At 36.2% G+C, this 22,184-nt stretch overlaps 2 protein-coding genes across 8 annotated transcripts in view; one reads left to right on the top strand and one right to left on the bottom strand.

The window, feature by feature from the left end:
• Positions 1-22,184, top strand: part of LOC147831329 (uncharacterized) — an 85,812-nt gene that overhangs the window by 18,253 nt on the left and 45,375 nt on the right. Inside the window, exons 3-5 of one of the 7 annotated variants that reach the window (XM_087307511.1) lie at positions 10,103-10,206; positions 10,579-10,909; positions 14,123-15,927. The exons of 4 other annotated variants lie outside the window; for them this stretch is intronic. In XM_087307511.1, the coding sequence (XP_087163637.1) occupies positions 10,103-10,162 (60 nt within the window). In that variant the 3' untranslated portion in view covers positions 10,163-10,206; positions 10,579-10,909; positions 14,123-15,927. Of the gene's footprint in view, positions 1-3,717; positions 4,729-10,102; positions 10,207-10,578; positions 10,910-14,122; positions 15,928-22,184 lie in introns of those variants that run through there. 2 more of the 7 variants (XR_015523772.1, XM_087307512.1) reach the window with 2 other exon arrangements.
• The window catches only part of cd34 (CD34 molecule), a 34,392-nt gene continuing 30,236 nt past the window's right edge, over positions 18,029-22,184 (bottom strand). The window contains exon 4 of the mRNA XM_087307498.1: positions 18,029-20,642. Within this exon, the coding sequence (XP_087163624.1) occupies positions 20,451-20,642 (192 nt within the window). The 3' untranslated portion in view covers positions 18,029-20,450. The remainder of the gene's footprint in view (positions 20,643-22,184) is intronic.

Below are 22,184 nucleotides of genomic sequence, written 5' to 3'. Positions count from 1 at the left end.
CGAATCTCGTTATATTTTTGACATCAGTTGTGGGCCAGAGGGGTCCATCATTTTGAGACCCCTAAATTAAAGCAGTCATTCATTCATTCAATTTCTGCCACTTTTCCGGGGCCTGGGTCGCGGGGGCAGCAGTCTTAGGAGAGAACCCCAGACTTCCCTCTCCCCAGACACTTCCTCCAGCTCCCCCGGGGATCCCAAGGCATTCCCAGGCCAGCCGAGAGACATAGTCCCTCCAGCGTGTCCTGGGTCTTCCCCGAGGCCTCCTCCCAGTAGGACATGCCTGTAACACCTCCCTAAGTAGGCATCCAGGAGGCATCCAAAACAGATGCCTGAGCCACCTCAGCTGACTTCTCGATGTGAAGGGGCTCTACAGCGGCTCTACTCGTGTGCTCCTCCCGGGTGTCAGAACTCCTCACCCTATCTATAAGGGTGCGCCCTGCCACCCTTCGAAGGAAACTCCTTTAGGCCCCTTGTATCCGTGATCTTGTCCTTACGGTCATGACCCAAAGCTCATGACCATAGGTGAGAGTAGTAACGTAGATTGACCGGTAAATCGAGAGCTTTGTCTTTCGGCCCCGCTCCTTCTCTACCACAACGGACCGGTACATCACCCGCATTACTGCTGCCGCTGCACCAATCCGCCTGTCAATCTCACGTTCCTTCCTACCCTCACTCGCGAACTAAACCCCAAGAAACTTAAACAGTACTGGGTTATGGCAGGAAAAGCATCCGCTGCATGAAACATATACTGGATTAGTTGGTGGTTCATACCACTGTGGTGACCTCTTAAATAGAGACTAAGCTGAAGGAAAATGAATGAATGAAATATGATTAAAACAAAAACTACATTTTGGAGAAAAACAAAAATACAGCAAATTTCAGACGGCTCTACCCAAACACTACACATTGCACCATCCTACTTTATGTGAGCCACTAGTCAGCACAGTATACACTTGTTTTCAGTCAGAACCGCTGAGCGTCACACAAAAACAGTGTTTTTTTTTTTCCTGGTTCTGTGTTCCACCCAATGTTCTTCCCGTCTCATTAGACTCCAGTATCACTGAAGTACATGACTCACCAGGCTCAACTGTTCTGCTGGTCTGTTATGAGTGCCTCTCCTTTATTTATTTTTTTCCCAGACAGCGGCAGGGAAGAGTGTGGTAAACAAATGCAGCACTTCTGGGGCCCTCAGTGGCCCCTCACGCTCCCACACCATCTGGGTTGAGCTGTAGAGGCATCGGTGGAGGCTTTGAGTGTGGCGAGATCATGTGCTTATGGGTCCATTAGTGCTCATTCTCATATATAGTTCATATCCGTGTATTGTCGATGAAAACATCCAGCTCTCGCATTCTTTTGAGAGCTTGTTAACCAAATTCAGCCTTACCGGTGTGCTCGCACCCTGACTTTAGGCATAGCTGGGCTTCTGCACGCCGAGAGTGCCCTGCTGGCATGTTTATTAACATATGCAGATGTTTACCACCCATGAATCTCAGAGGGTCAGTCGCTAATTAAAACACCTCACAGCCTATCACACCTCTATGGCTAATTCAACAGCCTCATTCTCTCACCCGTGTGTTTTCCAGACTTCTGCTTTTCATTTTTTAACCAATTTTGTTTAAACTTAATGTATGCATGAACCGCAAGCAGTGACCATTTATTTATTATTATTATTATTATTATTACTATTATTATTATTATTATTATTATTGTATCGTGAAACAGTTTTTAGAGAATCTAAATATTATAAAAATGGTGGATGTGGCTGTTTTTTTTCTACTGTGAGCAGATTGGATGTAGTAAAGTAGGTATTTCATTCAGAAAGGGTTTCAGAAGAGTTATTATAAGGGTCTTGAGAAGTCATACAATGTCTTCAATTTTTTTAAAACTGAATTGTACGCCATAAGTCTTAAATTCACTGAATTATAGTTCTGTCTGTCTTAAATTATTTTAAATGGGTCCTAATTTTCTTATCCCATCCCTATTCTTATCTTGGATAATTTTAAGTTATCCAATCAGGCCAGCACCCATCCAATCATCAACAGTGGTGTAAAATAACAAATTACAATATCTCAAACTACTGTAATTAAGTTGTTTGTCTCAGGAATTTGTAATTTACTAAATAGTTTTAAAAATGTGTACTTTTACTTTCCCTTGAGTACATTTTTAGTGCAGTATTGGTACTTTTACTCCACTGCTTTCCTTCAACCTGCAGTCAGTAATTTATTTTTTCTTGTCTATTGGGATTAGAAAAATCAGTGCTGTGATTCCTGTCCAATCAAAGTGATGTTTTGTAAACAAATTTCAGCAGGAGCATGTGCAGATGTTTCAGCAATAAATGCGTCATTGACTATCATTATATTATCCAATCCGTTTTAGACCAAACCCCTATATATACCAAAGCTGTCCTACCTGCAGTATCTCATGACTTTAGCATCCCTCCACCACCCCAGCACCTCACTTCTTAAGCATTACATACACGAGGGGAGCGTTCTGGGGCCAGGCTAGATACTCCAACTTCTCTCTATTCTCTAAGGGGAATAACATGAGTTGGGGTATCTTACCCGAGTTCAGAGCCCTCTCCCCTGACAGCATGCCAAATAAGCTTTATTCTTAAACATCTGTAAGTGTAAACTCGTGAATCGCACGTAGAAGGTAAATCGCATCATAATGAACTACTCCAAGACAGCAAACTGTGTAGAAGCATCAAAAGTGTCCAAGAAGATGTCCAAATCTGTACACGCATTGACCCAGAGACTGTTTAGATGCATGTCACTGATGAAAAGATGATGGATGTTTTCTGTATGACGCCCGAAATGGCCCTAAACACACAGCAGGCAAAATCCGTCAACATGACATCAGATTGACGTTGTACCTCAACGTCGTGAAGACGTTGCTTTTTATTTGGAAATGACAATTAGTTTGACAACAGAACCCAACGTCAGGCCGACATCAATGTCCACCTAAAATCAACCAAATATTAACGTCTAATGATGTTACAGCTTGACGTTGTGTGGATGTTACCACCTATGACTTCTATCAGACGTTGGATTTTAGTTGCCATACCTGATGAATAAATGTCAGTGTTTGATGATGTCTTGGTTTAAGATATTGGTCACTTTCTAACACAACCTAAAATCAACCGAATATCAACGTCATTAGATCAAAATAACGTTGTCCTTAGATGCTGGCTAGACATTGAATTTTGGTAATTTGACGTCACAACCTAAATCTAACCTAATATTATGACGTTGTATGCCTGCTGGGCGATAACTAAATGCACTACAGAATGTTACGTTTACACACATCCACAAATGACTGTAGATGCATCAACTTTTTACAGCGTAATAAAGTCTCATAAAGTTACATTTAATAACTCTATGTACCATTATGGTTCCATTATCTTGCTTACATCCTTGCGTTAGCATTTGTTTAAAAACTCTCCATGTATTTATAGATACCTGATGAGGACAATGACCTGGACTTTTGTGCATAAATTTAGTTCAATAAAGTTTTTAAAAACATATCTTTTTTTAATAATGCTGAAAAATATGTATATAACTAGAATTAGCTTGTTTTGACACATTATTGTAAATGTGGCAAAAAAAAATTAGGCTATTTTTAATGGTAAAAAATTGGCCTTTTTTTTGCTAAACATTTTTATAGCATTGCCTTTACCTGTCCAGTCAATTGCAATGCTCATTTTGATTTGCTTTTTAGTCAACTGTGAGTTTACGATGCTGTTCTACTTGGCACTTTTCACTTTGGCCCTGATTTGACAAGAGGACGGAATCAAGGGAACTTCGACGTTTACGGTAGACCCGAACCTACCAGGCTGTAAGACCACCTCAATGATACTGTGTCTAAAGGTGAGGACATAAATAAAACAGTGAGAGCAGCATCTCAAACTCAGTCGAATACATGCAAAAAACATTTTTTTTTTTTTTTTTGCATTGCTTGATTTTTATTTGCGGTCCTTTTTTTGTTTGCAATTTTTTTTCAAAACTAAATATTCCTTTTGCAGTTGTTTATTTTTGTTTTTTTTGTAAGCAAAATTTTAGTTTTTCAAAAATTGATTTTCACTTTGCGACTTTTGGAAATTTGCACTTATTTATTTTTTGCTCAATACTTTATTTTTTGTTTGCAAAACTTTTTTTTATTTTGCAAGTATATATGGCCCTAGATTGACTTCATAAACATGTTTCTGTGGGAGTGTAGGATTACACTTAAAAAAGACTGTTAGTTTGTAAGATGTCATTGAGTGTACTATATTATGCCCATTGATTCCTCTGTAACCATTTACAAAATCAATAACTGTGCAAAGCTTCAATTTTTACCCAGTCTTTTCAAATATTTAAGAATCTTTAATACAACTTTACTACAAACTTAAATCTATACTTAATCTATACTTTACAAAAGTTCAAACGTTGCATGATTATCCTTATTTTTAAAAATCTTTACTAATAGCTATAATTGAGTAGCAAATTGACGTTAGAATGCTTTCTGAAGGTTTGTGTGAATTTTTTATTTCATTTATTTATTTATTTTTTATAATAATAATTGTGTGTAGGCATTTTTTTAGCTTTGGTAACTGTAAGAGGCTTCTTTCAAAAGCATGAAAAATCTTTCGACCAGTAGTGTATGTATTGAACATGCAATGTGTAGCATGCCTTGCAAGTCTGAATTAAGATTTGAGATCAAAGGGAATGAATTAAAGAGTTAGTTCACCCCAAAAATCAAAATTCTGTCATCATTTACTCATCCTTCACTTGTTCTTAATACACTTAAGTGTCTTTCTTCTTCTGTTGAACACGTATTATATAAAAACAGTCATTGACTGAGTATAGGTACTTTCATCAGAAGATCTTGTTTTGTGTTCAACAGAAAAAAGCATTTCACAATAAAACAATTGAGTGTTTGTATAAATGTTGAGGATTTTCATTTTTGGATAAACTATCCCTTTGAACCTTGTTCATAACAAGCAATCTGTCAGATTCAGAAAGAAATTGGGAATATGGTAAATGCATTGTACTTTCTGGAGCAATAAGGAGAGGAGAAATTAAACAAAAATGTATTTTATCAATCTATACATGCAAGCCTGTAGCCAGGGGGGGGTCGGATGGTTTGAAAGACCCACTCCTTACTGACAATGTTGTCATCATTCATTTATTCATTTTCATTTCGGCTTAGTCCCTTTATTAATCTGGGGTCACCACAGCGGAATAAACCGCCAACATATCCAGCACATGTTTTACGCTGCTGATGCCCTTCCACTGCAACCCATCCCTGGGAAACATCCATGCACACTTATTCACAATCATACACTATGGACAATTTAGCCTACCTAATTCACCTGTACCACATGTCTTTGGACTGTGGGGAAAACCGGAGCACCCGGAGGAAACCCACGCGAACGTGGGAATTACATGCAAACTCCACACAGAAATCTCAACTGACCCAGCTGAAGCTCGAACAAGCGATCTTCTTGTTGTGAGGCGACAGCACTACCTAATGCGCCACCACGTCGCTGCGGTCTGACCAGTTAATCAGTTTTGACCAGTGCACACAATTATTTTTCATGAGTTCAACACGGAGCTGTGCAAGAAAACACAATCTGACATAAGTGAAGTCATTTAGCTATTGATGTTATCCATACATTTTTTATTTGACTTTTTTTGGTTATGATGACCATCTGACAAGCTATTTCAGCTAAAATAGTGCTTAAAATGTCACTAAAATGCAGTATTTCAATCTCATAATTAAATAGTAGCCTAAATGAGGCATACAACTGCAAAAAGGTCTACTTTTTGAGAAAAAAAGAAAACACCCCTTTCACCAGGCTGGCTACGGGCCTGATATGTGATGCACTCTGAATATGTTTATAGCTTAATTTATGTATGTGAGAAATCAAATCACATTACAAAGTTCACGCACACACAACATGCACAAATAATTTTGCACTGTTTTTGCAGGGTAAATGCGACAGGATAGACATTAATATGCACTGCTGTTTGGATATCCGTTATGTTAATGTACAAAATAAACCTGATTTAATGTCCACAAATTGGGATGGAAGCATCTCCTTTTATAATTGTACTAACATGCGTCTGTGGTGATGAGGTAAAGAAGGTAAAATTGCTGTAATTCATTACAAACATGCACTGTCTGTTTTAAAAACATTTTAAACTTGTAAAACTCATTCTTGATCACATTTGATTGACTGATAATCACTGCTAGCTCAACAGATCTTTTAATCCTAGTTGCTTTGAGCACGTCCAGTCTTGTTGATGGTCACACTATAACTACACACTGTTCTGTCCAAACAGCTTACAAAAGAGGATTTTCATCATAGGGGCCTTTTAACTGAATAAAATGCATTATTGATGTTATTATTATTAAATGCTGTATGATTATCAATATGTTCATCAGTCTTTTCTAATAAGAATTCATAATGATTGAGCATCAAATCAACATGCAACAGTGAAGAATTAAGTAATGATGCTGAAAGTTCAACTTTACCATCACAGGAATAAATTACATTCACAAATGTGACCTGTTCTACAGAGTTCCAACTGTTTGTATCACATAATCACATACTCATGAAGACTTTATTAGAAAAGGAAAAGTATGCTATCATCCACATCAGTCTGTTCACCAAGACCACAAAGAGCAGAGTTGAATCTGTAACTTGCGCTGTCTAAAGAGTTTAGTTTAGCTAAATATATGATGCTAAAGTTGAGTTAAACATTGTTTAAATGTCTCTCAGTCCATGTCAATATTGTGTTTTTCTCTAACTCTTCTTCTGTTCGCTTGAATCTATTGTCCAGGTTGAAGCGTGTCTGGGGTTGTAAGGGCTTGCTTTTGCTGCAGTTCTTTGAGAATTATTTAAGCCATAAGAGTTACTGAGAGATAAATATTTGATGCATAGAACCTGTGAGTCTGTGCTCAAGCCCAGAGCAAATACATCAGAGGCAAACAATACACACACGCACACACATAGCCTCGACTAACACGATGAACTTTTTTTTTTTACAGTGCTTTTCTCCTAAAATAGACTTTAGCATACAGATAGAGATAATTTCAGAAGCTACAGTGCTTATTGTCAGTCTAGTCGAGCTCAACAGTTTCTAAATGAGGCTCGTGCATATCTAAAGCTCATTGATAGTGACCACCTATTGTGCGTTGTGTAAAAGAAAACTAGCATTGAGGAAAACATTTGATGACTTTAGGTTTGGTGTCTTATTGGCAGATGCAGTTTAGTAACGCATTTAAAAATGACGGATGTTTGAGGATCAAAGAAACAGTCTGTTTAATGTTTTTCCCAGCCGTATTTGCTTTTACTAGACTATGCCGTCGTATGAAATATGACGTGCATGACAATTAGTACGTTCACATAAGACATCTGTGTTTGACCATTAGAGGGCATCCCTGCAACATAGAACAGCTTCACTGCTGTAACGGCACAATGTTTTAACTGGTCTTATGTTGCCATCAAGTGGTGGTGGACTGAACCATACTCCATAATATTTAAATAAATATTTATAAAAAAAGAGAGAGAGAAATGAGATGCTGTCAAATCCATCAAATGTCAAATGAAAGTCTTGTAAAAATCAATAAAGAAAATTATTGTTATTCATATTTAACTTGTAAGTCATTGGGAAGTTTATTTGTTTTCAAACATCAGACAGTCAGCCACTTACAGCATATTCATCATGATGCATGAGGCCTAATTAAGTTTGGATAATGAAATGCTGCCATAATATAATCAAATATACAGCCAATGGTATGAATTCAGTATGCAAATGAACACAACAAAGATGACAAATTAAACTGTAAACATTTTGAAGAGCTGAATTACTTTGAATTAAATATGACTTTAGGACGTTTGTTTTGCATTGAGATTTATAACCTTGGAAAATATGGGAAAAAAATAACTGCACATTGGACCTTTAAGAATGCAAATTTAGAAAATGTATTTCACATAATATTTAAAAAATTGTCAGGATAGATAGATAGATAGATAGATAGATAGATAGATAGATAGATAGATAGATAGATATATATATATATATATATATATATATATATATATATATATTGACATTTATTTATCAGGTATGGCAACTAAAATCCAAAGTCTGATAGACGTCATATTGGTAACGTCCACACAACATCAACCTGTAACATCATTACACGTTGATAATTTGTTGTTGCATTTTGGTTACTTTCCAACGCAACCTAAAAACCTCTGTCCAACGTTGGACATTGACATCAGTCTGATGTTGGGTTCTGATGTCAACCCGATTTTCAAACAAAATGGAAGGTTCCAAGACATTACAACATTGTAAAGAATGGGATTTTAACTACAGCGGTTTGAACTGTCGCTTTGCCGAATAACTAAAGTTATCCGTATGATGGTGAAAAACTGTTCATATTTAGTCAAACCATCCTTCAGCAATCTTATACCAAAAACGGAAATAAGGGCAGTATTAATAGCTTAAAATGTGTGAGAGCGTTGCTATTACGTGATTGTATTGTATTGCGATATGTAGCAATTGTGTTGATGTTAAATCAAAAATATATTAGAGAATACTTGAAAATGAAAGGATTTAATGACAATAATTCTCTATGGTACAACTGAATTAGCTACAAATAACTGTATAAAATGATAAAATATGAAATTATGAAAACATAATATTAATTGTACCCAGCTTAAATGTTAAATAAAGTTACCGGAAAGAGAGAGAGAGAGAGAGAGAGAGAGAGAGTTGGAGAAAAACAGAGGGAGTAGGCCCCAAAGAAAGCCAAAGACGATATACTTCATAGCGGGAGAAGAGGAAAAGAGACAGAGCAAAGTTTACCACATATTTTGTATATTTTTAAACATGTGACCAAAGCCAAAATACAGAGACATACAAACTGACCAATCAACATGTGACCACATCGTAAAACCCTCAAAGTCTTCAGACAACCTAACAAGGTCCTGATCTAATCTAATCTAGTCTTTGGAATCTGTATGGACCTTCTTGGTGACCTTCTTGGCATGTTTTGTTATATAAACAAATGCAAGTGATCATTTTCAATCCTACAATGTTAATCTGATGTCATGTTGACGTCCTGGGCCTGCTGAGTTATTTCTTTTAGTTGGAATGAAATAAAAGCAGTTTTAATAATAAAAAAAAGTTAAGGACAATATTATTAGCCCCATTAAGACACCACAGAAACCACTCTTGTTATTGCCCAATTAAATTAACTTTCACGTAATTACCTATAGTTAAACCTTTAAATTGTGCTTTTATGGTCAACACTATCTTACAAAAAATATAAATAAAATTAGCAAAACAGTTGCAAAAAAAAAAAAAACACGCAAATAAATGCAGGAAAGACTAATCACAAACTCGGTATCCAGTAGCCAAATTTTAAGTGACATCATTGCATTACATTTAGTTTATAAACTTCGTTTATTTCAAAATGTAGTTTTAAAAGAAATCTGAAAAAGTTCAAATGGAGTTTATTTCTTCAAGCAGAATTAATTTCCATGTAATTGGTGAGATGATGCACACATGTAATGTCTGACGAAAACCTTTCCCTGCTAGCTCTGTCATTATCATGTTAGACAGAAGAGTAAGCACACGTCATCCTCTAGACGTTTAAATGAGTTTACGAACCCTATTATTCATCAGATAACTGTGTAGAATAACCTTTCCAAAGTATCTATCATGGGCAGGCGAAATGCTTGTGTGAGAAATCCTTCAACGGAAAACACGACAGTCGGGCAGCGTATAAGCTCGGTTTAGATATGATTGTGATGGCAGATGTAATGAGAAGCATGTGCGTGCCCTCAGTAATGGATCCATCTCACAAGCCTCTGCTGGCAAAAACCCATTTCACCCGCTTCCAGCTTTCTCCAAACACGCACACTTCTTAAGATTTACAGTAAAAAATAGACTCCATAACCCAGACATGCTTTACAACTGTGTGTCATTTGAGGCTCACACAAAAAAATGATTGAATTTACAATGCAAAATCCCTGTTTGCTTTTTCTCTGTGCTCTTCCAAGTATTGTCTAGTGCTCATTTTACCTCGATCTGATTTATTGTATCAGACCATACAAGGAGAGAAAGCGAGAGAGAGCGAACTAAAAACCATCATAGATGAAGAATAACATCCGTATGTGTTAAAAAACAGCATTGTGGGAGGAGGATTTGGGTGAGAAGTACTTTATTATGCTATGAAATGACTGTGATTAAAGGAATAGTTCACCCAAAATGTATAATTTACTCACAATTTACTTGTTTTAAACCATTATGACTTTCTTTTGTCAAACACAAAAGAAGATATTTTGAAAAATGTTGGAAACCTGTAACCATTGACTTCCATTGTATTTGTTTTTCCTACTATGGAAGTCAATGGTTGCAGGATTTCATCTCTTCCTTTGTGTTCACGAAGATAAACTCATAAAGGTTTGGAACCACTTGCAAGTGAGTAAACTTACATTTTTGGGTGAACTATCCCTTTAAAAGATTATGAATCACACTTTATTTATTCTTTTTGATTTCTCCCCCGAAATCTTACTTTTAGAGTTATATCTGAAGTAGATTTGAGTGTTTCAGAAGGATTAAACGTCCACCGTAAATCACTTCAAGAGCTGCCAAGCCGCCCAATCAGCACCAATTAGGACTGGTCATGTGGTGTGATCTGTCCTCTTCAATCAGCTACAGACGGTGGGACACAGTTATAGGGATGCATTTCGAGAGAGAGATGAGAAGATGATGAAATGAAGGATGTGGTTGAACCCACATTAGAGTCCGAACATGACAGATAAATGGAGTGCTCGGCTTCTAGAAACACGCCAGTGCACTTGGAACTGGGAAATCAGTGAAGAGACGATCTGGATGTTTGTTGAGCAAAGGTTTGTGTTATGTTTTTGTTTTTTGATTTTCAGCTTCTTCCCCATGTCAATATGCTGCAGAAGTAGTCCACTGCATTTGTGCGCAGTGTCTCAAGTTTTCTCAGTACATTGCTATTTACTGTAAGTTGTTTAAGTCTGTGTGAAACTAATATTGAAAACGATGTTTATTTTGCTAGCACATACTGTTATTTATTAGGTGAACGATTAATAATAATCTTTAAAGTCTGACCATGTGCTTTCGCATTTTGGGGTGGTAGTCCTTCTCTGGTGATGTCAGTTTAAGGGCTTATGACACAACTGAAATTAAAGTAAGTAATGTGTATTTTATATAGCGCATTTATCGTGCATGGCCAAACCCAAATCGCTTCACAATCATTCAAGGGAGGTCTCCCCACTCCACCACCAGTGTGCAGCATCCACTTGGATGGTGTGACGGCAGGCACAGGACAACGGCGGCAGTGTGTTCACCACACACCAGCTATAGGGGGAGTGGTGAGATAGTGTTCGAGCCAATTTGGTGGATGAGAATGATTGGGAGGCCATGATGGGTAAGGACCGATGAAGGGAATTTAGCCAGGACACCAGGGTTACACTGCTACTCTTTATAAGAAGTGCCATTTTTAATGACCACAGGGAGTCAGGACCTCAATTTAACGTCTCATCCAAAAGACGGGGATCACTGGCAGTATAGTGTCCCCTCCGCTGTACTAGAGCATTAGGACTCAAACAAACCACAGTTTGAGCGCCTCCTGCTGGCCTCACTAACACCACTTCCAACAGCAACCTAATTGTCCAGTAACCTGTCTTGGGCTGCTTCCTAAAATGACTCAGTAATCTGGTTACAGTCATTATGAAGTTGATGAGACTTTTATTTCAGCATGTTGCTGTACTTCCAACTGAAACTGAATATTGAGCAGGTAACTGGGCATAATTCCCAGCGCCATAGCGAAGGTGGTGGGGAAAGGGTCCACGTGATAAGGGGCCGTCACAACACCAAAGTTGGCCCAGGGTAAACTTTGATTTGGCCCACCATCCCACATGCAGATTAGAATGATAGGGAGGGTTGGGGCGAATGCCTTTAACAGAGATCATAATTATTAATTTAATGTAACTTTTTTATTGTTGTTTTTTTATTCCTGATCTACAAAAACGAGCAAACTGAAAATAATTGTTTCAATTAAATGCTGTAAATGAGTTAAAACTATATTTACATAAATACTGTCACTCAATAGATCTAGGATAATCCAGAAAATATTGACGAGCAAACCATGGCAAAAAACAGGTGCAGCCTGACAAGTGTAACTCCATTCTGTTATATATGGGATTGTTTTTTTTACTGTAATAAGTTCATTATAAAATGTAAAAATATATAATGCATTAGGTAATATAAAGCAATGTTTTCTAAATATTTTTAAATATTAAATTAATTAGAAAATCACTAATGGCAACTTATTTACCTTTGGTCCACCACCCTCAAGCAAGTTTGGTTTTGGCCCTACATAATAAAAAGTTTGGACACCCCTGCTTCAAACTTTAGGACTTTAATTTTAAAGTCTCTAAACATTCACACTCATACCCTACGGACAATTTAGTTCATCCAATTTACCTAGCATTTGTCTTGGACTGTGGAGGAAACCGGAGTACCCGGAGGAAACCCATGCGAGACGGAGGGAACATGCAAACTCCACACAGAAACGCCAACTAGCCTATCCGGGAATCCAAGCAGTGATTTTCTGTTGTGAGGCGACAGTGCTAACCACTGAGCTACCATGCTGCCCTCCCTTAATTGATCACTTGATTGCATTGCCTATAAGTAAATATGCTTTGAATAAATCATTTTGTTCCATATAAAGGAAAGTTTTATATGCATGTGTGTAATATTGTGTGTAGCTAAGTTAAAGTACCAACCAAAGATGCTTCTGTCCAAAAGGAGTGGCCCCTTTAGAAATGGGGAAGCCGTTGATTTAATACATTTCCTGCCCAGATCTGTGGAGGCCAGATGTCTTCCTACTACGACAGATAAGGACCGTGTCAACATCCAAAAGCAGTCCAAACGCTCACAAGAAACAGGAAGCTGGAAACATTCTTAAGCTTGCTTATTCCTAATAGAAACCTCCAGAGGGTTCAGCTTTTATAATGAGGATTGAACAGTCACACTAAAGGACCTCTGTATGTACACTGTTAGACAATTTATTGTATTTTTGAGGTAACTTACTGGCAGCACCATTGCGGCACCGCAACTGCATCTTTAAAGTAACTTACCTGTAAACGTGTTTTACAGTAGCAGAGCCCTACCACAATTTAATTTTACAGTAAAATAGCCTTGAAATAAATTATTTTTATGGTAAAATGCACTTTACCACAATTTTAATTTTACAGCATGACTATTTTCACAGTACTCTAATTTTATTTACATTTTACACCAGCAGTACAGAATTTAAATTTTCAGTATTTACTATTGAATTTATTCAATTCTAAACAAGTGACAAGGTCATGTACAGCACTATTTTTATTATTCATTGTTATAATATCCATTTTAAATGGTTAACACAAGTAATTTTCATTCATCAATCTGTTTTAAATACATTTTGTGATACGATATGTTAATTAATTTTCATTTTTGTCTTCAACTACAGCAGTACTTGATTACTTTGAATACAGTAGACTACCGTAAATTCCTAATATGCAGTAAGTTACTGTAAAAGTTTTTTTAAAAATTCCAAAACAGTGTATTTTACAATAGTAAACTGTTTTAATGTACAGTATGTGGCATTTTACTGGGTGTTTTGCAGTAAATAACTGTAAAATAGCGGCAAAGTCTAACAGTGAAATATTATGTGATCGTGCAGCAAAAAAAATTAATTAATTTAAAAATAATCATTAATTAGCTATAATAATTAATTTAAAACAAAAATACCCATAAAACATCCATTAAAGAGGGTTAAACATTGGTTAGATTATTATTTATCATCATTACACCAATCAAACCCATTCTAAAGCTATTAAAGACTTTGAGCTACAAAGTGAGCTGTTCTTCAGTCAGTACAGGAAGCTGTATGTTATTAAAGTAACATGAAGCAAAGATCCCTGGTGTAAAATTTATTTTCGTTTCAAGTGTTCTAGCCTAAACATATGAGGTAGAAGTGCACTTTGCACCCTTCATCCGTCCTCTTTTTTTTCTCTCCCTCTCCTCTCTCTCTGTGACGATAACAGACTCTCCTGGGATCCTCCGACCTCTCCTCCCTTGGTGTGGCCTGAACTCTGACACATAACATTCTTGAACTTCTCTCAATCTATCCCTCAGCAAGGCTATCTAACCATCAGTGTGAGGCAAGGGAAAACTCCACGACCCTCACAGCTGTGACAACACACGCCTTCGTGGGGCCAACACCAGAAAACACCCTGCTGCAGTGGTTGGAAGTGTGGATATATATGTGTGTGTTTAATCTCTGACTTCTTGTGTCACACAATCCCCCAACACACACACATACATACACTGCATTTTCTACTGGAAAAACAGATATAGGTCTCTAAGTGTTTTAAAGATCGGTGAGCAAAGGTAAATGGTCAACAAAAAAGAAAGAATTACAATTTTAGACCCAATAATGAGCATTATTTCGCAGCTCTCTGGAATAATTGATTCTGATTGGTCATGCGTGACATTCCAAGGTTTGTTATTCTGTGATAACAATGACCTAGATGTACTTTTCCCATTGGTGATAACATGGAGAATGAATTTAATGTATTTAGTGATATTATTATTATTGTATATTCATTCATACGTTAAAGTCTCTTTATTATTTAGAGGTTGCACATGCTTTGTGCAGCGGATGCCCTTCCAGCCGCAACCTAACACTGGAAAACACCAATACATACTGTTTTACACACACACACATACACACTATGGCCAATTTTAGCGTATTCAATTCCCATACTGCATGTCTTAGGACGGTGGGGGAAACCCACGCAAACACAGTGAGAACATGCAAGCTGAGGCTTGAATCAGTTAGCTTAATGTGAGGCGATCATGCAACTCACTGTGCCACTGTGACGCCTTATTGTATATTATTATAATATAATAATATATTATTATTATTATTATTATTTTGTCAGGATCGAGTCTCCACAGCGGAATAAACCGCCAACTATGCATATGCAGCGGATATCCTAGTAGCCACTAGTTCTGGGAAACACCCATACACTAACATTAACATTCATACGTTCATTTTTGTCTGGAACTCTGGGATAATTGATTCTGATTGGTCACTCGTGACATTCCAAGGTATGTTATTCTTTGATAACCATGACCTGGATGTACTTTATCTCTTGGTGATAACAGGAATGAATATAGATGTATTCAGTGCTATTTTTTACAAACATATTTCCATTTGATATTGTTAATGTGCAGTCATAGATGATGCAGCTTGAAGAATAGGTGCTATATTTTTTAAGCAACTTAACATAAATATTGCTTAATCGAAGGCTATTATGTGACTTCATTCCAGGCTTCAAACACTTTGTACCACACATACATTTGCAAAAATAATAATTAAAAAAAATTAAAAAGAATCTTGATACTGTGCACAGTGCATTATACAATACAAATATGGATGCATAAGCAGTTATGGCCATAGGCTTACATTAGTAAATTCGCACAATTTTGAACCACTGAATTAAATAATGCTCTATTTTATTATTTCAGTTTGTAAAACATTAGTTGGTATCACGATAGCCTTCTTACAGATACACATAAGTTTTAAATAATGGTTAATAGTCTATCTCTGGCTCTATGTCGCAGAAATGTCGAAGCATTCGTAAAACGGATTTAAAGAATCATCTGAATCGATTCGCGATTCAGACAACAATTCGAGCAACTCGCTCACAAGCTGAATCGTTACAGTGTATTTTACATTTATTGGAGCGGTAACTGCTGAATTGCGCCGAATTAAATGGACATTAACTTAAAGCCATCCAGACGAAAAGATGCCAATGACGTCTTTCTTTGTGAACCACTACAGGTAAAACAAAACACAGTACACGGAAAACGTGTAAACAAAGTCTTAACACCACGATGCATTTTAGATGTTCAACTGACTGATGTAAATTTGTTTATTATTCGCACATTTAGACTTTTTCCTTAATAATATAACTTCAGAAAAGTATTCTTTGATACTAAATAGTAAAATCATATTAGCATCCAATGTATAGCTATCAAAGTACAACATTGTTCACAGTTAATTAAATGGTGCTAATGTTGTTTTACTTGCATGCGATTTCCGACCCAACATTCAAAGTGGAGGTAAACAATATAGGGAGCATGTCACAAGCTGTCGCTGTTCAAAAATGAACGAATGTGCAAATATAAAACCAACCTTACCTCAGTGTTAAACTACATTTGGAGTGCTATTTAGGCTTTTCAAATGAAAGGTTATTTTGAGAAAATGTCCTCGTTTTCTAGTCAGATAAGCAATGGTGTATGGATTTTTTAGGTCCTAAACAAAGGTTGTTTCTAAGCCAGGTGTTTTTACCAAACTCATTTGTCCTTGGTTTGTTTTGTCAAGTTGTACAGTACTGTACGGTTATTGTAGTTCATTCTTGATTTGCAGAACATGTTTATCTCCATGCATTGAAGTAATGTGAATAGATTTTTGTGAATTCCTGTGATTTTTTTTTTTTTTAGAGGAGATTGTTTGACAAGGCCTACAATACACTATCAAAGATATGATAATGTGAACTGGCTGCAGGCAGGAAAATGTCAGTACAAGAATGATAAGTTTTCTTCATGCATGTCTAACAACTGACCTTTTTAACAATATTTTCTAAATATTGGTAAAATATTTTACAGTTTAGGTTTTGAGATGTCTTAAAACAGCATAGAGACACATTTGGTCTGGATTGGGGCCTGGTTTACATTCAGACAAGACCGCAGCCTGACTCCCAGCATAGTGAAGGTGATAATTACTTTAACCACAAGTTTGCGTGGTGTCTTTTGATGACCCCACAGTATTTCCTCACTCCTTACCCTGTTTAATGTAACTTTATTGAAAGTGACAGTTACCAACTTTCTCTGTCTCACTATGCGTTAATGGTTTGTTGTCAGTTTTTGAAAAATTACAAAAATGTGATCCTTATAAACATTGTACAATGACTGTTACCACTTGTCTGTCCCAGCAGATGTCTCAGATTCATCTGTGTTAAATTTAAACAAAACAGGGGAAAATCTAACCAAAATAGACATTTTATCACATATCGCTATATAAACTTTTAAAATTAATTAATTATGTGCCATACCTTTTCAGTTTTGAATGGCATGAAACTAATTTTGTAGGGTTAAAATGCTTAAAACAAAACAAAAATTGGTTACAAATCTAATCTAATTGTTGTTTTTAATATATATATATATATATATATATATATATATATATATATATATATATATATATATATATATATATAGCCTTTATAAATTAATACTGTATACTTACTAGTTTGTTGAAGCATGAATATAACCACCAAGAAGATTGTCAGCAATACATTTTTTTAACCTCTTACTGTAAATGTCACCCCACTTTTGAATTGAAACTAACCCTTTAAAATAAGTTCAGGTTCAGACAAAATATTTTTTATTAAATATTTACTGAAAAGCTTCTTATCTTTGTCACAGTGAAAGGTATGGGCTAAATTATATATTTCTTTTTATCATATTTGCAATATCATTAACTCGTTAACTGCTTGTGTTTTGGAGTGATTAGCTGCAGAAGTCAGAGGGCGTGAGACAGGAGTCAGTAACACATAAACGCTGACTTCTGATCTCTTAAACTGATTTGGGGCCATGAGCTCCACCCGAATCCCCTCACCATGATGTCATCACCTTCTCTTATGCAAACCAGCTGTTTGCTTAAATGGCCTTTAGATACCAGCCAACTTTTTACACGTTTGTACAGGAATGAGGGAGAGGCGGAGAGAGAACATATGTGTGCATTTCATATCAAACAAGAAACTCTTGAGTAAACAGCGCTTGCGGCCAAATAAGTGAGATATTGGATCGTATAGATCCAAGGCACACAAAGATGAGGTCTCTCGGGGATAAAGTAGAAATGAATAGTGAGCACTTATCAATTTATTTTCCAAAACTTTATTCCTATCACAAACATACATCAGTTTAACACAATGCTAGTACACTGATCCAAAATATGACAGAACACCGGAATGTTAAAATAAAGTATCATCACTGAAAAATAAAAGACAGGTTATTCATATGCAGATATGTTCATATTGAACATTTAAACATACAGTTTATTTTTTAATGGTTTATTTCAAGAGAAGCAATCACTCTAGCACCAAATTTTGACCTCAAATCATTTTGAGAGGCTTAAAGTGTTTAAAAAGATAGTCCACCCAAAGCTTTAATTCTGTAATCACTTACCCACTTTATACTTATCCAAAACTTTTTGAGTTTTTTTCTACTGATGACTCAAATTAAGATATTTTGAAGAATGTTGACTGGAGTATAGGCATTGGACTGTCCTTGGTCATAGTTCCTAACCTTATTTTACCAAGTGTTTATCCTGGAACAACATTCCAATCAGCCAATCAGAATTAAGGAATACCTTTACTGTTTATGTTTATGATTTGGTTGAGTTTATGCACTTCTACATGATTGTTATCCAACTATTATTGTCCTCTGATTTGGGGAATCATTTTCAGTTATGGTTGGGTTTAGGGGTAGGGAATAGGTATGGATTTACATTTTCGAACAAAAATTATGTTCCAGGACCACATCGTACTTGGCAAAATCATGACTTGCATCCATAGTTTAGTATAGCGGTCAGTGGGTGCACTATGAAAAGCTGGATTTTTTTAAACTCAAATCTGAGTAGAATATGGACAAACCCAACCAACTTTAAACCCAACAGTTCGGTATGTCCATTTATACCCATATTTTGATTGATACAACCCAACTTTTTTTTTTTTGGTGTGTGCTGTTAGCTTTTTGATTACCACCATTGTTTCACCATTGTTCAACAGAAGAAAAACAGCTTTAATGCGATTAAAAAATGACGAAATCTTCATTTTGGGGTGAAGTCCATCCATTAAAACAAAACATGGTTGGAAAATGCTATTTTTGTCTGCACGTTTCCCTTATTGTATTGGAGTGAATCTACTAAAACTTAAGGCGATGATTTCATGGCTGCACCCAATTACATAATTTTTTTTTGACTAAAGCATGATGTACAGTGTAGTAGCAAATGTAGATACAAAATAAACCACACCCACCCAAGAAACTTCTAATAATTAAGGCAGGTCATTCAAACAATGGAGTCAGTCATTCAACACTACATCTAAATGACTAGAATACAAATATTACAAAAAAAGAGCATAATACTGGTTTACAAAGTACGGTAAAGCTGTAACTCAATCCAGAAATGGCAGATAACATTTAGCTGTTACCCTGAGCGCTTATTGGCTTTGCAGCAATTTGTTGGATTTTTTTTTTTTACGTTAAGGGTTGTTCGCAGCAATGAAATGGAGTTGACGTTGACACTCAAACTGAATTTGTTTTTTATCCTCAGCTTAACTCCAGAAATCATTACTTTGTCATGCAGTGATATTAACAAAATTATACAAGACTATAAACTAGTCAAATCATACTGTACACAAACATATAGAACACGCCATACAGTCTAGCAACACACAAACAACCCATTGCAAACAAAAACACAACTCATGTCTATTGGATTCCGAATGTTTCTTTCTAGTGTGATGTGATGCGATTAACACCCAGCTGGAAGCTGTGGAGCACTGAGACAGAAGTTGGGATCCTCCCGACATTTTGTTCCAGCCTGGGTTGCTCTTATGAAAGCCAGCAATGACTCATGGGAAAGGTTCCCCACCCCATTATACTTAAGGGTTGCATCATGGGACTAATACCTTTTTTTTGCATCGAGTTTTGATAAAATTTCTATAATATCATGTATCATCACGGTCATAGCTGCTTGTTTACAGCTACATTTATAATTAGTCCAATCTCACAATAAAACGTAACTATTTTACGCCAGAAAAGTGGCTAATTCGTGGAACTTTATACGATTTCATTCTGTTTTAAAGGGAGGCTTGGCACCAAACCCTACCCCTCATTGGGGGATAAGCTTATGGTACTAAAATGTACGAATTAAATCATACAAATGAATACGAATTAACCACTAAATCCAGAAGCTATACTAGCTACCTAAAAATTGCATTTTTTATAAAGCATTACAACCTTTTCATAGATCATTAAAGCAGGTACGCTTAGGGAGCAGGTTATTGACCAATTATTTCATCCCATTTTCATCCTATATAGTTATATTCCATATTTTAGTCTTGCCTATCGTTTCGTATGACTTTAAGTGGAACATTTTGCAAAGTATTTACATTCATTGTGGGAATTTGAGTCTTTCTTAACCCTTGATGGCCAAGATCAGTATGCAGAAGATTGTTTTGGGTGTAAGGGGCAGGGAGTGAGTGTTTAACCCAGACCCTGGGTGGCAGAACAGCTCATTCACAGCTCAGTGTCTGCCGTCTTGGTTGTGGAGTGGCCATTGGTGGCGGCAGGAGGAGTCTGGGGCTTCACTGCCTCTTGCGACTCGCCGTTAAGACTGGGTTTCTCCTGGGGCTCAGGTTGGTTCAGTGGGGCCACCGATACAAGAGTATTGCCTTGGTTCTCCTCATCTGCCGTGTATGACTCTTCAGCCTGTGTAAACACAATGCAAACAGATTGTATTTTTAATTAAAATAGGTATTAGAATTGTTGATTTGTAAAGTTAAACTTTATTTGAGATTGTTTCATTGTCATGGATGCTTTCTTTTGGATTAGTAGCAATAGTCACTAATGAGACAATAGTTGACACATGACAAAAGTGCAGAGATGTGCTTCTGAATTAAACTGTGTAAACACAATTTGCATGGAATGATCACTTTTGTATAAAATTAATTTGACTAGAATAGCTCATATATTATTTGGTTTTGGAGGAATTTGAAGATGTTGACAGAATATTGTATCAATATTGAGTCTCCGAGTGCAGTTTTGTTCCATTATCTTGGGCATTTGATAAATAAATATAATACTAAACCCATCATTACATGTTGGTAAGCCCTTGTGTTACTGAAGAGAACTGAATCACTCGTTCAAATGATATGTTCAAAATATCTGACTCAGGAAGGAAGCAAGTGGCTGTCTTTCTATATGGATTGTTGAATCATTGACTTAAATAATTGGATCCAATAAGGATTGATACAGGAATGTAGATCTACATCGATACTTTGAGGTGCATTATCGTTCTTTGATAGTGTCAATCAATATGGGACATTTGTTCCAAACGTGTAGCAGTTTCTCTTCTACTGAACAAATTAAGAAAATGCTAATATAAGTCGATGAGTTCAACTGTTGTTTAGTTCCTAACACTCCTAACACTTTTTTTTTTATAAAGATTTACAATGACAGGACAGTGGTATAGGTGTCTCATGTCATCATCATAATAATAAGTAAGGGTAAAATTTAAAATACATAAATTAATTAAAATAAAATAAAAAAGTCTTTCAAGATACATTCTCCAAAAACTCTCAAAGAGGATTCCAGAAATGCCAGAAATCATAAGATTTCTGATGCAAGTCATAAGTCAGTTTTTCAAGTGCAATGTGATTAATCCACATAATGATAAAAGGAATGTTAGGAGAGGACAACCACAAAAAACTACATTTTCTTGCAAGATATGTACAAAAGTGTAACACAGATTCTAGTCCATGACTAAGGTGTTTTACAATTCAGAAGATAAATAGCTGGAGATAGGGCAAAAGATTTACCAATAATCCTCTGAACTAATTTGTGAATTTCTTTCCAGTATGTCTTAATCATGTCACAGTCCCAGAATACATGCATCACAGTACCAACATTGGACTTGCACTTAAACAACACTGAGAAACATTAGGAAATATCTTATTCAGACAAACTGGCATTGAATAAGTTCTGTAAAAGAAATAAATGTTGCTCAGGGTTTGATATTGTGGCACCTTTGAAAAATATGTCTAGAATAAGTAGAGAGTGAGGATAAATGGTTGCAGATTTTACATTTTTAGGGTGACCTGGAGTGTATGTTCAACTGCTGAATAAAACCAATGCTCACACTAGGGTTGTAACAATATACCGGTATGACGGTTTACCACGATTTGAACGTGCACGATTATCATACCATGAACAATTGCATATCAACGGTTTTAACCCTTAAAGACCGAGACA

Source organism: Danio rerio, chromosome 23 (genome assembly GCF_052040795.2).
Source record: "Danio rerio strain M-AB ecotype USA chromosome 23, GRCz13ab, whole genome shotgun sequence".
Lineage (NCBI taxonomy): Eukaryota > Metazoa > Chordata > Actinopteri > Cypriniformes > Danionidae > Danio > Danio rerio.
Note: the sequence above shows the minus strand (reverse complement) of the source record. Positions and strands in the feature narration are given on the sequence as shown.